Genomic DNA, 23647 nt, shown 5'->3' on the forward strand with positions numbered 1-23647 from the left:
CAAAATATTTATTTCAGAAACATGTAGGATTTTGCGAACACGCTAAACAGCCGGAAATTAAAAAAAATATAGCTTTAAACCTATTTTTTCTATGAATTCCGGTCTCCATCTTTCTGAATCAAGCCAGCATGGTGAGTTGTCGCGTGGATTAATTTTAATATTTAAAAATCGTTCATATTCTTACAATTAACGTGCTTCAAGTTAATTTACTTCATAAGATTAAACTCTGTGTGTTGTTCTAAACAAAAATTAAAATTAAATCGTGTTTCTAAACATGTTTGACGTTTAAAATACCGCATGGTATGTCAACCTAAATTATCGTCAGTTTTAAGTTTGGTTCGTTTTGTGTTTCTAGCCGCCCAAGAAGGATTCGAAGACTTCGGCCAAAGCGCCGCAGAAGACCCAGAAGAAGAAGGAAGGGTCCGGAGGTGGAAAGGCCAAGAAGAAGGTAAGAGTATTAAGTCTGAGCTTCCGCCTCTGTAGATTTTTACAGATTCTTTCTATAAACGAGATTTTAAATCATAAAGCGTCACTTGTTCCTGAATGATTATACACTAATTTCTCCTTATTGTCTGTGAAGGGAAAAATCTGATATATTGAGACTGACAGAACATGACTTCACTTTATTATTTTGGTAATTGAGTCCATACACCCAGCTAATTCGGCTATGTTTTTCTTGCAGTAGTGGTCGAAGGGAAAGGTTCGCGACAAGCTTAACAACCAAGTACTTTTCGACAAGGCCACATATGAGAAACTTTTGAAAGAAGTCCCATCCTACAAGCTCATCACACCCGCTGTTGTATCCGAAAGGTTGAAGATCCGCGGATCTCTGGCCAGGAGGGCGCTCATTGAGCTGAGAGATAAAGGTATTTAAATTTAATAAATAATATTTATGATAACACAAAATCACCGCCTAAACTTAATTCATATTAAGTTAACTACTACTATCCAAGTTAACATTTAGAGCTATAACTTTTTTTATATTCTCATGTTTATTATATTACAGTTTTCAAAAGACTAATTTCAACTGTTAATTCAAAATCTACTATTTCATGCGTGAGTCATATAGTTTTATGGTTTCAAAAATAAAACCATTTGCATCTTCTAACATAACCTTGAATTATTCTTGACAAACTCTATGCTTACAACTGTTTTAATTGGTCTTATACCTTTTAAGAAGGACATTGATGTGAATGCCAAGATGTTTGTTTACCAAATGAATTTGAAGCGTCTGTACGTGCAAATCGCTTTGATATATTTTCTTTATAGAAAATATATATTTTTAATTTTGAACATGTTAATTGGATAAACTTAATTATTATACTAATACTCAAAAAAAAATAGCACTTGGTTTCAACTTAATTACTGCAAGAAATTACTATTTATGTAGTGGGAGATAGTAAAATATATGAAGATCCATTTTTGCTCAATGAAAGTTAAGTTTGAAGGTTAGGAAATAAGCATAAATTATTAAAATAACCCAAACTAAACCCTAAAAACCTATTTTGTGCGTGTTTACTTAAACTCCATTGGATATTCAAGTTGAAATAGTTGTATTTTTAAATGCAGCGGAATTCAACAACTTTACCATTGTATGAGTCAATTCTGTTTTTGGTAAAATTTCAGAATCGCTAGACACACTTTACGAATACTGCCGTCCTAAACAAAAAGATGGCTGGGAATTTGCAAAACGTCACATGTTTTTTATTACAATAGAAGTTCTCAGAATGAGACTTTTGCAAATTCCTAGCTGCCTTTTTGCTTATGACAGCAGAATATGTCAAATGTGATTAAGTTGATTCAAAGTGTTATTTAAAAATTGTATTGAGCTTGTCCAGTAAATCTGAAAGATTACTGAAAAAACATTATTGTGTGGAACGTATAAACAGAATTGATTGAATTTCAATAGTTCCTACTTATATACAAATATTTCCTCCAATTATAATTTTGCTCAACAAAGTAAATGAATTACCTTTCAAGTAGATTAGATACTTTATTTAGGAATGGAAAGCATCAAATGATTATAACAACTTTTGCTTGAAAACTGTGAGAGCAAAAATTCTGATATATTGAGACTGATGTTGCTTATCCTTATTTGTATTGATTGTTTCAAAGCTGCTCCCGTATAATGTATTCTCTCACGCCACACAAATAACACGGTGTCATTGTTTCCAGGTCTAATCAAGCAGGTTGTCCAGCACCACGGCCAGGTGATCTACACAAGAACCACCAAGGGAGATGATCCAGTGGCATAAGTTTAAATACCTAGTTTGATAACAAAAAATCCAAAATGTATGGTTTAAAATAAATTAACCATCTCAACAATTTGTTTCATTTTATTCTTTGCATTACTTATTCCATTCTGTATCTATTTCAACTTGTCTGAAACAAACATAATTGAATTTAACTAGTACTCTGTTTCCCTGAAGGGCCAGCTGCCCACAAGTCCTGATTGGTGTCCGTTTTTGGCTTGCCAAGAGCAGCTGGTGTGCTGCCATTGGGAATGTGCATGATGTGACCGACTACACTCACCCCACTCTTATTGGCATTCTTCAACCACTCGTGATTCAACACCCGGTCCAAGTTGTAGCGCAGAGTTATGTCGGGCTCTAATATGTGCCGCACCATGGATTTCACATTGGATGATAAAGCATCTTTTGCAGTAGCATTGAAAGTCCAGTTCCGTCCTAGCTGGTTCTTCAAAAGTTTCTTTAGATTGGAGTCGTCAAAAGGCATGGATGCGTTGAGCATGATGAACAGTACCACCCCGGATGACCACACGTCGGCTAGTTTAGGATTATACGGAGTTCCGCTGACCACTTCGGGAGCTGCATAGGCTGCGGACCCGCAGAAGGTCCGACTCAACACTCGCTTGTTCCTAACATCGGTGCAGAACCGAGCAAAACCAAAGTCTGCCAGCTTTACATGAAAGTTTTTGCTTATGAGGATGTTTTCACATTTTAAATCTCGATGAGCTATATTTTTGCTATGAAGATATTGTAGTCCACTCGCTATTTGGAAGAACCATAATCGTGCTTGGTTCTCCGGGATGGCTCCGCGTTTCTTTATGTAATCTAGTAAGTCTCCATTTTCTGCATATTTCATAAAAATGAAAACTCTCGACCCTCTTTGCAGAATGTTTTGGATCTGAATAATGTGGGGGTTTTCGATCTTGGTTAAAATTTCAATTTCCCTCGGAAAGAACTTCTTGAGAAAGTCTTTGGGGGCCTTCTCCTTGTCAAATATTTTACATGCTAAGAATGTGTTTTTGGAATTTACGGGATCGGCGTACGTGGCTTGATGTACAGTTGCGTATGATCCTTGGCCAATTTTCTTTCCTATCAAATAACCTCTTTGTTCTAATGCAAATACTTCAGATTGTCTTGGAGTAATGTTTTCTTCCATCGATGTCAATGTTTAACACTTATGACATTTTATGTATAGTTTGTATAAATATAGAATTTTATAAATGAATACAATTTAAGTTAAAAAATCTATACAAATATATACTGCTATACATCATGTAGCTTAATAAAAAAAAGTATTTCACGAGAATTTAGGGTGAAGGAATACTCTTACTATGACTTATCCAAAGTGATTACTATTTATGAATTTATTTCTTTTGTTTTGGATTTAATTTTTGACAAGTTTTTTTTAATGCCATGAAAGGCTGAAGTACCTATTTGTATTAATTTTTGATAGTTTGGTTTATTTTTCAACAAAAAGTAGCAACTATAAAACAAAATCTGTTTGTATGATATCTAATGGGAGCTACAGACCATTCAATCTGGTTGAGTTTAGACATGTGGAGATGCGATAACGGGTCGTGGCTATCATGTTGAACGGTTGAATCGTCTGTAGTGTGGTTTAGCGGTTGTACCAACTTTTCTCAGTTTGCCTACAAAGTCATTTTGCATAGTTATTTGTGAGTGTACATTTAACAAATACAAAATAAATAAAATGACAATATATATTTTTGACAGATTTTTATACATCATAATCCCCATATGGGGATTTGACATGCTTCTGGGATGATACAAGTAATACGTACTCTGATGGAGATACCAGGAACAGTAACCACAGGAGGTGCTGTGATCCTTTTGGAGCAGTTCGAATGTATTGAAAAGGATGCAATGAATGAAAACGTAAAAAGCAAAAATTTTATTATTTTCATTCCTTGAGCCATTTTTTGCCCACATGTCCTGTCTTTTTTTTTTCATGTTAATAGTTAACAATGCTACTAGAGTGAACGCAAACTTTGGTTTTCTTTTAGTAGGAGGCTTGCTGCCTCTGTTCCCCAGAGCAGCAACTGACAAATTGAACCAAACATCGCCTGTACGCACTCAACAACTGGGTTGAAACAACCAAATTTGAGTGGTCTATAGAAGGCTTAAAGCACCAAAAACTCTCAAGCGATAACCTCTAGCATCATCAAATTTGAAGAGATAATATTTCTGTTAGGAAATTCGAAGTCATTGCAACTATTTTCGATAAAGTAGAAAAAGCTTATAAACAATTGGGATTTATTATATGCATTACAAAACCTTTCACCATAGCACACACTAATTCTGCTATATATGTAAGGTCACAACTCGAGTTTGCCTCAGTCATTTGGAATTCTTAATATCAAACATACATTGATCGTATTGAAAATATCCAATCCAAATTTATTAAACACCTATCGTATAGCTTTAGCGATCATCGGTTTGACCCTACCGCTTTATATAAACGTAGAAAAATTTCTGATGCCCTATTCTCATACAAAATCGTAAACAGTCTTGTTGATTCATCATATCTACTAGAAAAGATTGCATTTCATTGCCCTGAACACAACACCAGATCGAACGACTTATTTAGAACACCACACTGTAAAGCCAAATATGTGCAAAACTCTGATGTATATATCTAGGACAGGATGTATCTGTAAAATTCACAATGCCTTAGGAGATGTAGACATTTTCAAGTGTAACTTGAAAACATATTAAATGCAACTTACTAAACTGATAACTTAATTTTTTATTTTGTGAAATAATCCTATCATCTTTGTTTATTTTATTGTTTTTATTGTAATCATGCGAAAACTGTATTACTACTAACTGTTAAATATATTGTATAGGTGCAAATATTGAATCAACTACTAGAATTAATGGAACATTATTGGTCTAATATTGTAAAAAAATTACCGTTTATGCTAAATATATAAATGACTGTTTCCTAAATAATTTTTTTTTTTAAAGTTGCTGAATTCTTCCACATGCATATGCAAAAAAATTATAACATTCAATTTAAAATTGTTTACTACAAGAAACAACAGTTTACGCCGGGGAGATGGAAAAATGTAGTCAAAATAGGTTTTCAGTTTGGGTTATTTTAATAATTTATGCTTATTCTCTAATCTTCAAACTTAACTTATAACAATTAAAAAAATTGAATACATCTTTTACCATCCCCGATATTATATTCATCCTGTTATTTCTTGTATAATTAATTTGAAATTAATATTCTTTAAAAATTTGCATATTATGCGTGAGGCAGAATTCGGTAACTTTACCCTATTTTAACAATAATTCGAATTTATTATAATAGTTTGGACGTCGACTGAAAAAATAAGAAAATATGCCAATTGATAAAAATTGTGTCATGACAACTTTAGTGCAGGATTTTTCACAATGATTTAATAAATTATGTTACCATGGTAATCAAACAATCATTTTATTGATATTCTTATGATAGTTCAATGTGATAGTTGTTTTAAGTTATCCTTCACAATAAATTATCTCTTGCAATGGAAAATCCAATAACTTATTCATACACAAAGAAAAGATCTGAATTTGGAAAACAATGTCTCTTTACAGACAAAGGTACAGAGTTGGGAGAATGTATTCTTCCAGACAAAAATATCTCAAAGAACTTTGTTTTGAGAAATCCTGTTCATCAATATCAACAATATGGAAGATTCTATGCAGATCATGAGGTGAACACATATAGGTGGGTACAACTATCAGGAATATTTTGATCTGCGAGTGGCTGAGTTGGCATCGCGTCAAGGTGCTACCAAGGCGCTGTGAATTCAACCTCGGCTAGCCAAGTCCTCCATCACGACAATCAGTATTTCCCGCTTACTGTGGTGGTAGTAGGTATTTTCAAATATTATCAGGTTATTCGTAACCCAGGAATGTTTATCTTTCTTTTTTTTTTAAATGTTTATGTATATATATCGCTCATGTAATTCAAATGAAACGCATTTCTATGTTTTGAGAAAACAGTATCTGACGATTATTTGGCGAATTTTTCAAATATTTGACAATAGTCAAACTACTGCAATATACAGACTTTTTTTCAGTAATTGGTTCAAAATAGTTTTTTATTTAAATAAATACGTTCATTAAATTTGTAATAATTTCAAAAAACATTTTATCTTACAATAGCAGACATTGTCTTTTTGCACAACAATGTTTTGAATTCACAGATATTTCTACATTTTTTGTAACTCAGAAACTTGATTTTCGTTATTGTGGTTCTTTTGAATTACACAAACGATATATTATAGACCGCTTTGTAGTTAATTTGACAAATTGAATTCGGTTTCTACCCAGGCATCGTAAGTTTTATTCCTCTTATAGGTGGAAATAAGAGGAATTCAAATATTTTGTAAGATTGTTCATCCGGGAATATTTGTATTTCTTTTTAAAGACAAAAAGATGATTCCTAATTAGGTATACAGTTTCACTTTGACTCAAGAGTGTGTGCGTGCTTATCTCATGATAGAGCATGAATTTAACTCACGGTGTGCCGAAGCTAAATTTTCGCCATCCACCAGCTGATTCTATTTTCGTAATAACTGATTTGTTTTTTGCAAAATTATGTTTTCGTAAATACCATCTTATCAGATAATGTTTTTATATATTTATAAAAATTATGTAGTTTCCCCACATTAGCTTATATTCTGAGAAATGATTTTTTTTTAACATATCCTTGTATACGTCGAAACCCGAGAGGTTAACAATTGCTTGTATTAATTATATTTTTAAATAAAATTAATGACTTATAAAGCTGCATAATATACCCGTTATTTCATAATATGTACATATTAAATTATAATTACATGTATTTAGTTTATATGCTAAGGGGGGATATTTCACTACCTCTGAGCAAATAGTTGAGTAACTATTCGTCAATTAACTTTTAACTTAGGATTGATATGACAGTAAAAACAGAGATTTACTTGACATTGGTGTGACGGAAGTACACTCAATTAGCCATACTCGACAAGTATGGCTAATCACCAGTTTACTCAGAGATGGTGAAATACCCTTTCATTGTCTTGCAGAGCAGAATATGTCACCTCGGGAATGAACCATGTGGAGGGAGGATGGCCAAAAGATATAAACACAGCTGATGGTGAGGCAACTCAAAGGTACAAAAGGAAAATTGAAAAAGATGAGGCGTACACCCAATGTATTATGCATTTATCACAAGTATGTTAAATATTATTATTTGTTTATATTTGAGCACTACAACTCAATATGGTAATATTTCTAACAATCAGAAATGGTCGATTACCTTTTGAGCTAGGTAAGCAACATTAAAACGGCCTTAGGGAAGGGAGAGGTAAAAGGTTCAGTGCCTTATGGGTAGGGTCGGCCCTGACCCAAACGCCACCTGGCGATGGTAGCGCACCTTTAGGTGTTAGGTATTATTAGCACATTGGCTCCTTGGCAAGATGGCGCCGGTAGTGGACTGTTCCCATTGCACCTGCACAGGGCCGGCCCTGTCTCTGTGTACATCTATTTTGGGGAAAAAATTATGGTTTCGGCACTCTGATGATATTGAGACTCCTTTTTATTCTTATATCTTTAATTTATACACCTAACCTAACCTCCCTTTTTAAGTTTTAAGTCTTTTTAAGAATTAACGGTTTATACTGAGACGATAATGTCAAACGTTTGAACAATATCTGTTACAACGAGGTAACATAGTAAAATAAGATGAAAAAACAAATGGTTTAAGTACCTACACATCTTATTTTAGTGTGTAGTTTAGCTAATTTATTGTTATTCATTCAAGAACATGGAACACTACATCCTTCAAAACAATGCTATAAATGTGTACCAAACATATTTCAAAGAGTTAGACCCAGCCCCTCCCGTGGAGCGCAGCTCTTGTCGGACCATTAACGTTTACCGCGACATGAACCCGGTGAAGCGCCCGGTAACTTTCCTCAGCTGGTCTGCCGACGGAGGGGCTCGGTTGGCCGCCACTCACTGCGATCTGGAGTTTCAGAGATCTCCATTTGACCAGTGCACGCATAGCTACATATGGGATATAGGTAAGAGCCTCCATTAGATGCAATAAAACTAAAGAGAACTAAAACTCATTTTAAAAGAATATTAACTTCTCAAGCGCCAAAAGTACCCATCGGATATAAAAAAAATTTATACGTTGGACGCTGGCGTATCCAATCGGTAATCTGAAAACAATACTTTCTGTTTGTGGGATTTTTACTCTTGGCACACTTTGTAGGAGCTCGGCATTTCAAAAGTTAAAGCAACTTTCATTACTGAGTAACTAATAGACTGTGATGAATGCTCCTGCATTGTCTGCATTAAAATTAAGGGCGACTTGCACCAACTATCGCAAATTTTATCTTAAATTGTATTTAACTAAACGTATTTAAGACCCTAAATACATTTAACTTAAATGCGTTTAGTTGCGTCCTGCACCACGCAGTTCGGTGGCAATTTTAGTTAAACGTGTTTAACGCGTCGGTAAAACAGTTACCGCGTGGTTACCGCCATTAACGCGTAAATAAAACAGCTACGATGTTTCATTTTGCTTGAAGTGTCAAAATATTTTGTGATTGTGTGTGTGGTTAAATAGTGTTTTCATTTATTTTATGAAGAAAAAGTTAAAGCAAATAGACATAATGATGAAATAAGACAAAAAGAGCTTATGTTGTTGGAATTAAAAATAAAACAATTATCCGAGTAATTTTGTTTTTTATTTCTTTTACATACTATATTGTTTTAAAGTATTATAAGAATGCTGTAGGTATGATTAGAAGTTTACAACCTTGCAAAGTACTTCTCGATAAGGAGCGTTAGCTCCAGTGACGAGCACCTCGCTGATGTTTTTATTGGCGTTGAATTTTAACTGAGGTTCAATTTCTTGCACTAATAATGATGTCGTTTCTTTACTGAGACGAAATCTTCTTTGAAACTTCTTGGCACTGAGTGTTTCAAATAAATTTGTTCTTGTGTTTACTTCTCTGACTATAAACGGTCTACTTATATATATAAGTATAATTTATTTATAATTTCCATAATTTCTTCATCATCGTGAGAATACAAATCCCAAATGTTCATTGTGAATACAAATTAAAATGAGATAGATTTTAACCACAATCAGAAATCGAAGAACCTAAAAAATTTTTGACAGTACTGCTTAGAGTGGGGCTAAACACGTTTAACTCGGTTAAACGGCCGCTTTTGGGTATTTAACTTTGACAGTTCTTTAAACGCATTTAACGACTTAAATTTTGTGGTGCAAGACGCCAAGTCGACTTAAATCAAATAATGTGTTTAAAATTATATTTAAATCAAATTTAACTTATGGTGCAAGCCGCCCTAAATGTTTAACTTTGTAATATGCCGTGAGAATTTTGTACTTATATTGTTTCCGCTACTGAGTAGCAACATTTTATTAGTGACGTGTACACAGTAAAATGGCATTGATATATCTGTGGTGATGGGTTTCCTCGCCACATATTTTAGGTTTGCATTATTTAAGCTTAGTCCTTCATCAATGATCATTGCACAATCTTACTTTTATTGCGGTCAAAGATCTTCCAATCAAAGTTCTCATGTCATTTTACGGTTCATGAGGAAATTAGTTTTGTATTTTAATGTGAAAAATCTTTGTTTGATAAAAATCCAGGTTAAGCATTTTGTCTTCAGCACACCACCAAGATAGCTTAGCTATACTGCCATCATAAGCAAATAGGCAGCTAGAAATTTTCAACAGTCACACTCTGATGTACTTTTTAATATAATAGGTGAAAGGTCTCGCATATCAGAATGTAACTTTTGCAAATTTCTAGCTGCCTTTTTGCTTATGACAGCAGTATAGTATTCCCAGAGAGAGGTTGTATAAAAATCTTCCTTCAACACATTTTGATGATTTTGATCGAGACAAGATATTAGAATGATGACGTCACATATCACCTCTCTCTGGATCTACTTTAATCTTTATCCTGACAACTACATTTTTTTAAATCCATAACACTATTTTCAGAGAACCCAAACAAACCTCAATTAGTGATAATGCCGCATGTCCCATTGTGCTGCTTGGAGTTCAATCCAAGGGATCCAAACACCCTGGTGGGGGGTTTGCTGAGTGGTCAGGTATACCAACATAACCATATTTTACTGAGCCATTCAATTTAAGCCAATTCAAAGGGACAGCCAACTTTGGGTAATATAATGGTCGGTGCCAGATTTACCGATAATCTAAGCATATGGATTCGAGTTTAAATTCCCATTTATGAAGACTCAACTTATTGGCGTAATTATGTGACTGAACCCCATAACAAATCATTAAAATCCAGTGCTGGTGATGGTATTTGGTCATTTGACCAGAAGGTTGCCAATTCAAATTACGCCGCGGCATTATTATCATTCAGTATATCTGCAAGTACATAATATAAACACCGTTACTCAGGGTCCATACATGAGTGTTAGTGCGATGTTGTTTGTTATTATTTTGGAGCCAGGAGGTGCTACTAATGTTAATTTAGGTTGCAGCTTTTGATTCCCGGAAAGGTTCTGAGCCTGTTGAGATGTGTCCAATGCACCAGGCGCACCGGGACCCTGTTAGGAATGTCCTCTACATCAACTCTAAAACAGGGACGGAGTTCTTCTCTTCTTCCACAGATGGCCAGTGTAAATGGTAAGGAGAATCAGCTATTCCCTCTTGAAGATAGGCACCAGTATCTGAAAATATGAATCATTTTCTTCATAATAAATGTATTCTCTTCAGACGGACGACCCACTGTCCTCCGTCTGCTATTGCCGAATAAATTCTTTTTGATTACCCGGTAGTGTGCTAAGAATTTCATAAATTAACGATTATTATTTATTATGTTTCAGGTGGGATACGAGGAAACTGTCAGAGCCAACCGACACAATGATAATCGATCCTGTGAAAACTGTCGGAGAGGAACAAGCAGTCACAAGGGCTTTAGGAGTCAGTTGCTTAGAATATGAAACAACAATTCCAACGAGGTTAACAATTACAAAAATACTTTTATATAGTATAATGTATATGATCGTAGCTCATAAAAATGTAAGTACACTTTACATAAATGTGTATATAAATGCTGTTTTTTTTAACAGATTTATGTGTGGAACTGAGCAAGGCTTAGTTATAGGAGGCAACAGAAAGGGGAAAACTGCAGTAGAACGGTTACCAGGAAGGGTACGTATAATAATATGTGCTTCTCTATTAAACATCACTTACTGTACTTGGTCAAGTGGTTTAAAGAGTTATGTGTTTTTTCCAGTACGCGGCCCACCTTGGACCGGTGTACTCCCTGCAAAGGAACCCGGGCTTTGTCAAGAACTTCCTCACAGTGGGGGATTGGACGGCCAGGATCTGGTCAGAAGATTGTAAAGAAAGCCCAATTGTCTGGACATACTTTCACCGCTCCAAGCTGACGGATGGAGCATGGAGTCCCACGAGGTGACACCAAATTATTGTTGATAAATATAATAAACTGCGATATTGTTCAAGATACGCACAACCATTTTTCATACACAAGGCTGGCCAAGATTCGAACGGTGCCTGGCGCTAGTAAAAACCCCAAGGGCGCTGTGTTAGCTATTATCAGCGCCTTGGCTCCTTGGCAAGTCGGCGCCCACAGCAGACTGCTCCAATTGTGTCTTCACAGTTCCAGCCCTGTTCATACAAACATATTCCTTGACCGCTATTGATTAGCTCTAGTGGTTCTCAACGTGGAACCAAGACCAGATATTGCGCAGCAACCAGTCATAACCCCGAACTTTAAAACGGACCAAGCCTCTGTCACAAATAGCACAATGGCTTATGGTATAAGCACTTACAGAAACTTTGCAGACCATCTCTGCAATAACAATGCATAATACTAATAATAAGAACCTCTATTCTGGACCCAGAGGTTAAATGTTAATTCATCAAATAAGGAACTGCAGTGAAAAATGTTACGACTTTAACAAATATATATTCATACAGATCAACAAATGCTGATTCTGAATATTTAAGTTTATTGTGTATTTATTATATGTATGCAGAATTTATAAATCGCCATTTAAAAATGAAAAAATGCCTATTAAAACACAACTTTTGGTTGGTATGACTGATCCGCTGATTAATAACAACCAATCTACGTCAGTAAAAATCTATGGTATAAATTTTCTACATCAGGGTTGCCAATTCGTGGAGAATTCCCTAAATTGGGGGGAATTTCTAAGATTTTTCAAGAATTGTATATTTTGCGAGAAGAACTTTTTGTGGGGAATTGGCGGGGATTCTGGACATTTCTTGATCATCCAAACATATCGAAAAATAATTGTGAGAACCCACTATACAGGGTGTATCGGCACTAACCCGACAAACTTTAACCAGCTATTCCTTAGCACATTTGGAGTAAAAAATGTTATGTACACTTTGCTGTCCGGTAACATTTTTTTTCTTTTAAAAACAAAAAATAAATAAAATTTCCACACTCCGCTACTGCCCACAGTATAGGGGTAAAATAATTGGCAACGCCGCGCTACTGTCATCTCTTTCACACATATTCTGTCTCAAGTCCCGTGTGGTTCCCGCCACCCCGTCTCGTATCAGTGGTCAGTGCTGTTTTGGGAGTTCGCATGTCATCAAGTTTCTAGTTTCGTTTTTGTTTTGTTATCTAAGTTTTTACTGTTGAAATATGCCCCTCAATTATCCACCTGCCGAGCAAGCAGATATTGTTTTTGTTTATGGATTTTGCAATGGAAATTCACGAGCAGCCGTAAGGGAGTATCGCATGAGGTTTCCTGGAAGACGCGTCCCACACCATGCTACCTTTGTCCAGGTTTGTACCCTATCAATTGTTTATTGAAACTATTTACATTCATTGATAATGCCAAAAAGCGCTTTTGAAATTTAAACTGGGAACATTAAAAACATAACAAGGGGCCACCAACTTTAAAAATGTAAATTGTACTTTAGGTGATTTGTGTTCAGTGGTCACTAAACGGCGTTTTAAAAAGTTAATTAATTTTAATCTCTAATAAATGCATCATTCACTGCAATTGAATTCACTCCCTTTCTCACCATGGGATTATTTAAATTACTTGAATTCAATTTCACCCCTGTGAATCCAAGATATCAACCGTACCTAGTTAAGAAAATTATAATTTAAAACACTTTGTTATACATTTTACTATAAAAAAATGAAATAAATGAAGAGAAAACGTAAGTTTTCTGATATGTGCCTAAAATAAGTGTTCTTTAAAAATAAAATGAGTGAAAAAGCCCGCGATTGTTTATTTGACATTATTACTGAGCTGAATAATAAAAGCAGTTGTTATTTGTTGTTTTGTTTCAGATGTATCAACAATTGCGTGACTGTGGCATCGGACGGATTGAAGGCGCCGGCGGAGGACACAACATCGTTCCTGTGGCAGTTGAGGAGAGAATCCCGAACTTAATTACCGAAGACCCCACGCTGTCCGTGCGTCGGGTCGCTCTGATGATAGGACACAGGGAACACATGGCGGTATGGAGAGTTCTGAAGAAGCACGGGCTCAAACCTTTTCACTATAGGCGCTGCCAAGGCCTCATGGAGAATGACCACTTTTCCAGAGTCGTGTACTGCAGAAGAATGCTGCATAATGTCATAAGAGATGCAGACTTCATGAAAAACATATTGTTTACCGACGAAGCACAGTTCACTAAAACAGGAGTGCTAAATGTGCACAACTTGCACCATTGGGCTGAACAAAACCCCAAGCTTGTTCGGGAGTCGTCGAGCCAGGACAGATTTTCCATCAACATGTGGGCAGGAATCCTGGGAAATCAAATACTCGGTCCAATCGAGTTGCCTCCCAGACTAAATGGACCGATGTATTTGGAGTTCTTACAAGTGCAACTGGGCGAGATTCTGGAAGATGTGAACCTCGAATTACTACGGAGAATGTGGTTCCAGCACGATGGAGCCCCACCACACTATTCGATTGCCGTGCGGAACTACTTGGATGTCGAGTTTCCTGGTCGTTGGATAGGCCGTGGAAGTCCGGCCATTGCTTGGCCACCAAGATCACCCGACCTGACCCCCCTGGATTACTACCTGTGGGGGGCTCTCAAGGAAAAAGTGTATGCTAAGCCAATAGCCTCAAGAGAGCAACTGCTCGAACGAGTGATGGAAGCCGCTGCAGAAATTAAAGCAAATCCTGCAAACTTAAATAATCAAAATATAACAAGACTACACGCTTGCATCGAAAATAATGGTAGTCACTTCGAACAAATGCTCCAATAAAAAAATTAACATAAACTACATGTCCGCATTTTCATTTATTATTTATTGGTAAAATTCTCACAATGTCATTCATTTACACATCAATATTACCTACATATCAATATTTAATAAAATCTGTAGAAGAGTATGCCCGTCGGCATTCAACAAGTTTTTCGACAAGTGTGTCGAAAAGCGTCTTCTCTCTTTCCTACACACTAAATATTAATGGTTAAAAATGAGACGACTGATGCTTGTAAGCGCGCCAATACGTAAAAACAACGAAACTCGAATAAGAATTGCCAGGTGGGTTTTTTAATCGCTTTAATCTGACTTTAAACAATAATTAAACACGTAAAAATTATTTAATATAATATTACAGTACAGTACTTTGAACCTTCGCAATAAATTTATTTGATTTTAAGTTTAGTTTGTAGAACTCCATTTCAATTTAGAGATTTTTTTTATTTTAACAGTCTTATTAAAAAATTTATAAAAACAGTGTGTTTATAAACAAGTTCTGCTAGTTGTAATTATTATTACGCGTGACAGCTGTTTCACCTTCTGACGGCATTATCAAACTTTGGTAAAGCCACTTACAGACGACGTAAGTGATAACTTTCTTTTTTTATTATTCTGGCTTTATTGATTTCCGAGTAAATTGTCGTAAATTATTATTTGCTAATCCCAATATTATTTGCTAATGCTAATAATTAAGTGAAATTTTAAACAATGCAATAATAGGATTATTGCATTGTTAATTTCACTTAATGTCGTTGGTATTTCCAACTGATGACTCAGGGGTTTATTTCCCTGAATAATTAAGTATTTTGGGGTCTAATTATTATGCATTTCATTACATCCGATAATTTAAACAATTTTTATGTTGAATTGGGGTAAGTTTTATGGCTAAGGGAAGGAGTGGAAGGTGAGGAAGTACCTGGATATTCAGATCTGGTCACCAAATACGGCTAGTCATTTCAAGCAACGTTTAAATTCTAAACCTGGATATTCAGATCTGGTCACCAAATACGGCTAGTCATTTCAAGCAACGTTTAAATTCTGAACCTGGATATTCAGATCTGGTCACCAAATACGGCTAGTCATTTCAAGTAACGTTTAAATTCTAAACCTGGATATTCAGATCTGGTCACCAAATACGGCTAGTCATTTCAAGCAACGTTTAAATTCTGAACCTGGATATTCAGATCTGGTCACCAAATACGGCTAGTCATTTCAAGCAACGTTTAAATTCTAAACCTGGATATTCAGATCTGGTCACCAAATACGGCTAGTCATTTCAAGCAACGTTTAAATTCTGAACCTGGATATTCAGATCTGGTCACCAAATACGGCTAGTCATTTCAAGCAACGTTTAAATTCTAAACCTGGATATTCAGATCTGGTCACCAAATACGGCTAGTCATTTCAAGCAACGTTTAAATTCTGAACCTGGATATTCAGATCTGGTCACCAAATACGGCTAGTCATTTCAAGCAACGTTTAAATTCTGAATTAATTAATCAATTACGAAAAAGCGTGGGGTTAAGAATATTTTTTTTAAATTATAGTTGTAATTTATTGTCGATTTTTTAAAAAAATTGCGATATTTTAAATAAAATTTAATAATTATTGTTTAAATAAATTAGCAATCTGGCAGCATTCATTTGCAGGTGGTCAATCCAATGCAGTCATGACGTTTGTGTGAGTGCTTTCCTTTGTCTCAGTGTGTTGCGCAGCAGTTTTATATGAACCGTTTTTTGATTCATCGGGATTGTTTTTAAAACTATACATTCTTTGTACCTTCAAATTAGTGGAAATAAACTTAAGTGTGTCAAGCTGCTCGTTATATTCCGGTAATTCTGGAAGGCTTTTAACATAAGCAATAATATTCATAAATCACATTCCGCGAAGTTGTAAATAACTAAATTTATTAAAAAATATACGTTGTAGGATAGCCTAGCAAGTAACATTTTGACAGAGCACTTACGGTGATTTAAAAAAACAACGGCGCTGTTCAAATAATCCAATTATTATTATTGATAAGTACCTAAGTGAGGAAAATTGTTTTTAAAAGTGCTCAGAATTATTGGACTTCGATTATAAATTCAGGAAATCTACTAATTAGTTTCTTAGTTTCAAAATTAGACTATTTAATACGTGAAACGCGTAAGAGGTGAAACCAAAGCATTCCAGAGGTGAAACAATTTAGATACAAAAATAAAACTGATGTGTACAATACAAGAAGACAATCAGTGATTCGCATACGAAAAATGTGAATAATCATTATTGTTAAATAAAATATTTCTTTTCTGGTACTGGATTATGTAATACGGGCTTCGTTCGCAGCAACACGCGAGAGTTGCGATGTTGCTTTCAAATTTTGACAAAGGATAAAACAGTGGTGACATGTGGTGAAAATATGTTTAATTAATTTTTTATTAAAAAAAAACGTTACCGGACAGCAAAGTGCACATAACATTTTTTACTCCAAATGTGCTAAGGAATAGCTGGTTAAAGTTTGTCGGGTTAGTGCCGATACACCCTGTATTTCGTTTTTGTTTGCAGCAAATTTTCAAATAAAGTCTATTTTAAAAGCCTGAATGAAAGAGAGAATCCGAAATTGACCGAATAAATGCTAATTTCAATAGAATTATGTTTCATTTTAGACGTAAAGGAACTTGTGGGGAATTTTAAAATCTCTTCATCTCTGTGGGTTATTTTAGAACATATGCATTGGCAACTGATGAAAATGTTTTAATGCAGTTTTTTAAACAACGGTAAATTGTTTATCAGGTGCTGTCATGGATACTGTCACTGTTTTTGCACTTTGATTCAATATGACAACATGTTGAAAGCGATGATAAAAGTGGGTAATCTTAAGAATAAAAAATGTCTCGACTCCCATACAAAATATAACGCCGGTTGAAAAAGAAATGTAGGCTTTTTGACTGGTGATTTCACATGTCACTTCATGAAATGAAAACTTTGTAATTTATTTGAACTATTAAAACTAACTATGACAATAAAAAATATATGGGTATTTAAGGTCATTATTAATAAAAAAAACATTTAAATGGACTGCAGTTCCTCATTGTTATGGGTTTTTTCACTTACATGTACGGTTATGATTAATTAAAAATAATTTATGTAAACTCAATCGGAGTGAAAGATAAACGTTGGTACAACTATTGTTTTTACAGATTTTCAATGTTCATGACCACCCGGTGGGACGGGTGCCTGTGTTGTTGGGACATTTTAAGAAAGCAAAGTGCCCCAGTTATCACGGCACAACTGTGCGACGAGCCACTTACTAAAATAAGACCACAAGACCAGGTATGGAATCAGTACTGAATTTCTCAATCTTTGATAAGGTTAATTTGATTTTTTTGAATGAGGAAGGAGAAGAGGAAGGTGGGGGAGTACCTGGCTATACAGAGCTGGTCACCAAACACAGCTAAATTCATTTCAAGCAACGTTTCAATTCTGAATGGTGGTCTTACACCAGGGCGATCATCTTCCACTCTGGTGTTTTTGACAATTTTGTGTTTATGTTATTCAGGGTAGACTGGTACCATGCGGAAGCATCAAAGGATCAGTTTACTTGGTGGAGTTGTCTGAGAATCTGGGACTATCGGCCAAGAATGACAAGCTCTTGATGACAAATGTAAGTTATATTTTAACTGAATTTCATTAAAAAGTCATGTTTGCTTTGCCTTCTATCGTAACTTTAAGGAATTATTTACAGTACAGTACTTTCCCACTAATATGCCACCCTAAAAACCGGGCAAGTGACCAATTGAAAGCGGCGAATTATAGTGCGTACCTACTAAATATGCTAAATATTAAAACAGATATTTCGTAAAAACAAGTAACGCCATTACATAAATTTAAAGCTTGGGAGAAGACTCCATTTTGTAAATTCATTCCAACAAAAAACGGGTAGAATGAAACGAATAGAAACATATGCAATAACAGCTTGAATACACAGAGGACTAACCGAAAACTGAAATGTCCTAAACAATAATTATCCCTGGTCTAACATATGAATGCCGGCAAATTATAGAGCTTTATTTTGTGCTTTCAACTAGTAAAAAACTGAGTGGCGGATTACTGAGATAGTATTGAACATAAATAATCCACTCGCTTATTGTACTTAATTCTAGTGATTTATCGTTTAGGATCATTCCTTACTTAATAATTGTTTGATGGTAAGGATTGAGATGGTGTGGATCTTCTGAGATTATTCCTCATTCAATGAATGCATTCCAGATGTTTGAGCGGGAGAGCAAACGCGAGCGCATCCTGGAAGCTCGCATGAGGGAAATTCGACTGAAGATGAAGGTGCGCGGGGGGCAGAAGGAGGCCCCGGCCGGGGGCACCGAGTCCTCCGGGGCCTCCGACAGGGACATTGTGGATGCTGAAGCCGAGTACCGCCAGATCATTGAAACGGAGAAGGGAGCTCAGAACCCCCCTCCGGATCCCACCATCGGTTGTCAAACTAACGCCTAATAATAAATACTATTTTATTTTAGGGAAATCGACAGTTTATATTTTATCAGTTTGTACATGTGTAGTATAGCCAAAATAAAACCAATTAAGGATTTCCTCCTTGTAATAAGACAACATGATAAGAACTACCAAAATAATTATACAAAAATTGTTCTAGAAAATCAGAGCAATATAAAGGCATGCAAAGTGGTAGATACTCTTAGTATCGCCCTGGTGAAAGAACACCATTTAGAATTGAAACGTCGATTGAAATGGCATCAGCCCTGTTTGGTGACCAGATCTGAATAGCCAGGTACTTCCCAACCTTTTTCCTATTTCCCTTTAGCCTCACAAGTCACGGTCCCACTGATTTCTGGCAGTTTACAAAATTTTTTTTTTTTTTTTTTTTTTTTTTTTAGTCGGAGGCGGTTTACTTACGTTCCCCGCGAGCACTTAGGCCATAGGCCCATTGTACTATCTCCCATTTTACCTCATTCCCTTGCCAGTAACCCGGTCCCTTTTATGAAGTTCACCAGGGCTGTCATTGGATATGTGGCGATGTCTTCTGGTTCCACACCTGTGGAACTGTGTCTTCCCAGGTATCTGAGCCTTATTCCCAGCAGAGCGGGGCATTGGCACCATAGGTGAATTGGAGTCTCTTCCTCCTCTTCACATTTCCTACAGATGTTGGTGTTTTCCACTCCCAACAGTTGCATGTGTCTCCTGAGATGGCAGTGTCCCGTTAATAGTCCTACCAGTTCCCTCAGTGAGTTTCTGTCCATATCGAGTAGTTGCCTGGTTCGGTTAGGGTCCGGTCCGTTTATGAGTACTTTAGATTGCCTCATTCCGGGTGCCTTCTTCCATTCCTTCCAGTGTTGGGATTTGATCCACCTCTTGATATGTAGTTTGGTGTGGCAAGCTGCTACTCCTACGGCCGGCTCAGATCCCACAAGTGGTGCTTTCGCCCCTTTCCTTGCTAGTTCGTCAGCCCGCTCGTTGCCCTCAATACCTTTATGTCCCGGTACCCAGAGCAGGGTTACTTTATTGATGGTCGCCAGTTCTATTAGGATAGTCCTGCATTCCATCACCAGTCTGGAGTCGCATCGGTTACTTTCCAGTGCCATTAAGGCCGCCTGGCTATCAGAACATATGTTTATGTTCTTATTTCTGTACCCGATACTCATATTCTCCTGTGCGCAGACTAAGATGGCTTTCATCTCAGCTTGAAACACAGTGCAGTGCATTCCTAGAGGTATACTGAGTTCCCTCTTAGATCCCTGTAGACAGACCCCGGCCCCTGTTCCTTCCTCCATCTTGGACCCGTCTGTGAACCAGATTAGTTCCTGTTTGGAGTTTGGACCTGGGACCGTGTCCCATTCCTCCCTTGTGGGGTACGTCACTTTAAACAGCTGTCCGAAGAAGTATTCGGCTTGTTTGCCGTCCTGCTTCATCCCAGCCGTCGGACTAATTGCCCTCAGTCTTATTCCTATCTCCGTGTGACTGTTTCTGGGCAACTCTCCTCTCCATTGGCCATTGCAATGTAACCTGTAGGCTGCCGCCATCGCCGCCCCCTCTATTTCTATGTTTAGTGGGGGTAGGTTCAGCAGCACTCCCATGGCTAGTATTGGAGTGGTTCTCATGGCTCCTGTGATGCTTCTGCATGCAAGTCCCTGTATGTGATTGAGTGTGACCATCACTGTTTTCAGTGTTGTTCTCCTCCACCAGACCAGGGCTGCGTGCATGATCCTTGGTTTTACAACGGCTGTGTAAAGCCATTGCATCATTTTAGGTTTGAGACCCCACGTTCTGCCGCAGATTCGCCTAGTTGCCCACATCAGAGCACAGGCCTTTCTGCCTACAGTTTCCACCTGGTTTTTCCAGCTCAGTTTGGCATCTATGATGACTCCGAGGTACTTAACCGTGTCAGAGGGTTCTAATTCCTTTCCATAGAAGGTTGGATTGCTCCATCCTTCTAGTTTCCTTTTACGCGTAAAGATTACTAGTTCTGTCTTGTCTGGGTTGACTGACAGTCCTGTTTCTTCACACCATTCTTCCACTGTTGCCAGTGTTGACTGTATAAGGCCTCGGGTTGTGTCTGCATCCCAACACCTTATTATGGTTGCAATGTCATCCGCATACCCTTGCGTATATAGGCCCCTGTTGTTGAGTTTCCGGATGAGGTTGTCCACCACCAGGCTCCACAGCAAGGGTGATAAGACCCCTCCCTGTGGACACCCTCGTGTCACCAGCACTTTGATGCTTACCTCACCCCTTGTCACCGTAAGTATCCGGCCTGAGAGCATGTTCCTCAGCCACCTTCTGGTGGTTTTGTCGAGTCCATGTCTTTCTGCCGCTTCATCAATGGATTTAATAGTGGTGCAGTTAAATGCTCCCTCTATATCCAGGAATAGCCCTACCGCCAGTTCCCCAGTCGCTTGTGCCTGCTCCAGTTTGTACACCAACCTGTGCAGTGCCGCGTCGACTGACTTACCTGCTTGGTAAGCAAACTGTAACTCGTGGAGGGGCTTCTCTTTCAGTGCCCCGTCCCTTATGTGCCTGTCCATTAGCCTCTCCATTGTCTTCAGAAGAAATGAGGTGAGGCTAATTGGGCGGAATGCACCTGGTTGGTCGTAGTCAGCTCTCCCCGGTTTGGGTATGAACACTACCCTTGTCTTCCGCCATGGTATGGGGATGTATCCGAGGGCACAGCATGCCCTCAGGATCTTCGTCACCGGAAGTAGGATTGTATCTAGGCCCCTCTGTAGAAGTGCCGGAAAGATTCCATCCTCTCCTGCGCTTTTAAAAGGGTCAAACCCTCTGATTGCCCATTTAACTCTGGAGGGAGTAACTATTTTAGCCGCAGTGTCCCAGTCCTTACCTTCCCGTGTAACTCGGGCTGGTGGTGGACCGGTATCATCTGCTTCTAACTTTTTGTAGCCGGGAAAATGTTTCCCCAGCAGTACCTCCAACTCCTCCTCCCAACTGTTGGTATATCCTCCATCAGCTTTTTTGAATGGGCCTTTTGCTGCCCCTGGGTCTTTTGCAAGAATTTTTTGGATTCTTGCAGTCTGTGGGATGGTTTCCACCTCCCCACAGTATTTCTCCCAGGAGCATGTTTTGGCTTTCTGGATTGCCACCTTGTACTCTTTCTGGTATTGCTTGTGGGCATCCCAGTTTCCTGACTTTTTGGCCTTGTTGAAAGCTTGCCTTACTATTTTCCGTAGCTCCTGCAGTCTTCTGCTCCACCACGGTGTTTTGTCCCTGGTACTTGTCTTCAGAGGGCAGCTATTTTCGTATGCCCTTATCATTGAGTCCCTCAGTACTTCTACTGCGTCCTCAATTTCTTCGGGGCAGCCGTATTTAGCTGGGAATCTTGTCATTCCTATATTTAGTTCCTCCGAGTATCTAGTCCAGTCAGTTGCTTTTGGGTTCCTATATGTATCGGTCCCCGTTTTGCTTGTTTCTCCCTCTAGTTTAAATTGTATGTGTCGGTGGTCCGACAGGGATGGTTCGTCCGATACTCTCCATCCTGAGACTCTTAATGTTCCTAGGGTGAGGTCTATCACCTCCTGTCTGTTACTTATAACGAAGGTGGGTTCCCTACCTCTATTAAGAATCTCAAGGTTCACTGTCATCAGGTATTCCAGGAGGTCCTGTCCTCGTTTGTTGATGTCCGTACTCCCCCACACAGTGTGGTGCGAGTTAGCATCCGCTCCGAGTATCAGTTCCCTACCCTTCTCCCTGCAGTCTTGGACGAGTCTCGTTATTTCCCTTGAGGGTGGTGGTTCCACAGAGTCATAGGGCATGTATGCTGATGCCACAACTACTTCCCTGCTTCTTTGGTCCAGCGTGACCTGTAGCTTCACAGCCACTAAGTCCCTACTGCAGTGTTCGGGTAGCAGTGTGCCAGGTATCCCTCTGATGAGAATACAGGCCCTGGGTCTGTCCCCCGACTCGTTATAATAGATTAGACCTTGGTTCATGTTTAGTCCTCTGACCTTCCCCCTATAAGTCCAGGGTTCTTGGATCAGCGCGACGTCCACACTGTCCCGAGTGACTCTACTGCTAAGCACTGCAGTCGCTGCCGGACTGCGGTGCAAGTTTATTTGAATGAACTGTAAGTTTTTAGCCATTACTGCCTAATCCTTAAGTCATTCCTCCTATTTACGCTCCTCGGTGTTAGGAGAGCGCACCGTGAAAGTGGCCTTCCTTATCCCGACATGCGCCGTCATCCCCATCTCCCTCAGCACCTTCACACTTTCCTCGTCCACACTCATGATCAGGCGATACATGTTCTTATCCCTGATCGAGTCGTGGACGATCCATTTTTTTGTGTGTAGCCGGGGAGTCTGGTTCTCCAGCAGTTGTAGCAACCTATCGGTGCTTACTGCTCCATTTTCGGGGATTACTGCCATAACCTTTACGTACTTTGGCAGTTCCTGCAACCCCACCACCTCCAGGTCGCAGCCCTGCCATTTCCGTATGGTCGGCACCATCTCCCTCAGCCATGTCTCTGACTCCTTGTCGGAGCAGGTCATTTTCAGGACGCCCCTCTGAGTGAAGCATTCGTCGAATCTGGGTTTGAACTGCCCCTTTGGGATGCTCAAAATCAGATCCGCGGCCGCC

At 38.1% G+C, this 23647-nt stretch overlaps 3 protein-coding genes across 5 annotated transcripts; 2 read left to right on the forward strand and 1 right to left on the reverse strand.

Moving 5' to 3' along the window:
* Window positions 1-68: 68 nt before the first annotated feature.
* On the forward strand, window positions 69-2325 carry RpS25 (ribosomal protein S25). Its single transcript, XM_089640669.1, has 4 exons — window positions 69-131; window positions 356-448; window positions 686-866; window positions 2176-2325. Exons 1-4 carry the CDS (start codon window positions 129-131, stop codon window positions 2253-2255), a joined length of 357 nt encoding a protein of 118 aa, XP_089496795.1. The 5' UTR covers window positions 69-128; the 3' UTR covers window positions 2256-2325.
* Tssk (Testis-specific serine/threonine kinase) lies at window positions 2290-3405 on the reverse strand. Its single transcript, XM_089640667.1, has one exon. The coding sequence runs from the start codon at window positions 3403-3405 to the stop codon at window positions 2404-2406; it is 1002 nt and encodes a 333-aa protein (XP_089496793.1). The 3' UTR covers window positions 2290-2403.
* A 4686-nt stretch (window positions 3406-8091) lies between these two features.
* Dnai2 (dynein, axonemal, intermediate chain 2) lies at window positions 8092-19386 on the forward strand. Of its 3 annotated transcripts, none has more exons than XM_089640670.1 (9): window positions 8092-8329; window positions 10294-10403; window positions 10796-10947; window positions 11148-11282; window positions 11394-11475; window positions 11561-11739; window positions 17734-17866; window positions 18093-18197; window positions 18803-19386. In XM_089640670.1, exons 1-9 carry the CDS (start codon window positions 8191-8193, stop codon window positions 19040-19042), a joined length of 1275 nt encoding a protein of 424 aa, XP_089496796.1. In that variant the 5' UTR covers window positions 8092-8190; the 3' UTR covers window positions 19043-19386. The 3 variants fall into 3 exon arrangements, with proteins under 3 accessions (XP_089496796.1, XP_089496798.1, XP_089496797.1); XM_089640672.1 differs by lacking the exon at window positions 8092-8329 and adding an exon at window positions 8868-8987; XM_089640671.1 differs by lacking the exon at window positions 8092-8329 and adding an exon at window positions 8868-8987 and having other exon boundaries at window positions 10803-10947.
* Window positions 19387-23647: the final 4261 nt, after the last annotated feature.

Source organism: Hesperophylax consimilis, chromosome 16 (assembly GCF_061612785.1).
Source record: "Hesperophylax consimilis isolate HC1 chromosome 16, BYU_Hcon_1.0, whole genome shotgun sequence".
Taxonomy (NCBI): domain Eukaryota; kingdom Metazoa; phylum Arthropoda; class Insecta; order Trichoptera; family Limnephilidae; genus Hesperophylax; species Hesperophylax consimilis.

Coding starts and splice junctions, on each gene's coding strand:
- RpS25 (XM_089640669.1), top strand. Junction 449..685: donor GTGGAAAGGCCAAGAAGAAG/GTAAGAGTATTA, acceptor TTCTTGCAGTAG/TGGTCGAAGGGAAAGGTTCG. Junction 867..2,175: donor CATTGAGCTGAGAGATAAAG/GTATTTAAATTT, acceptor CATTGTTTCCAG/GTCTAATCAAGCAGGTTGTC.
- Tssk (XM_089640667.1), bottom strand. CDS start 3,405: ATGGAAGAAAACATTACTCCAAGACAATCTGAAGTATTTGCATTAGAA.
- Dnai2 (XM_089640670.1), top strand. CDS start 8,191: ATGAACCCGGTGAAGCGCCCGGTAACTTTCCTCAGCTGGTCTGCCGAC. Junction 11,476..11,560: donor TAGAACGGTTACCAGGAAGG/GTACGTATAATA, acceptor TGTTTTTTCCAG/TACGCGGCCCACCTTGGACC. Junction 17,867..18,092: donor AAATAAGACCACAAGACCAG/GTATGGAATCAG, acceptor TATGTTATTCAG/GGTAGACTGGTACCATGCGG.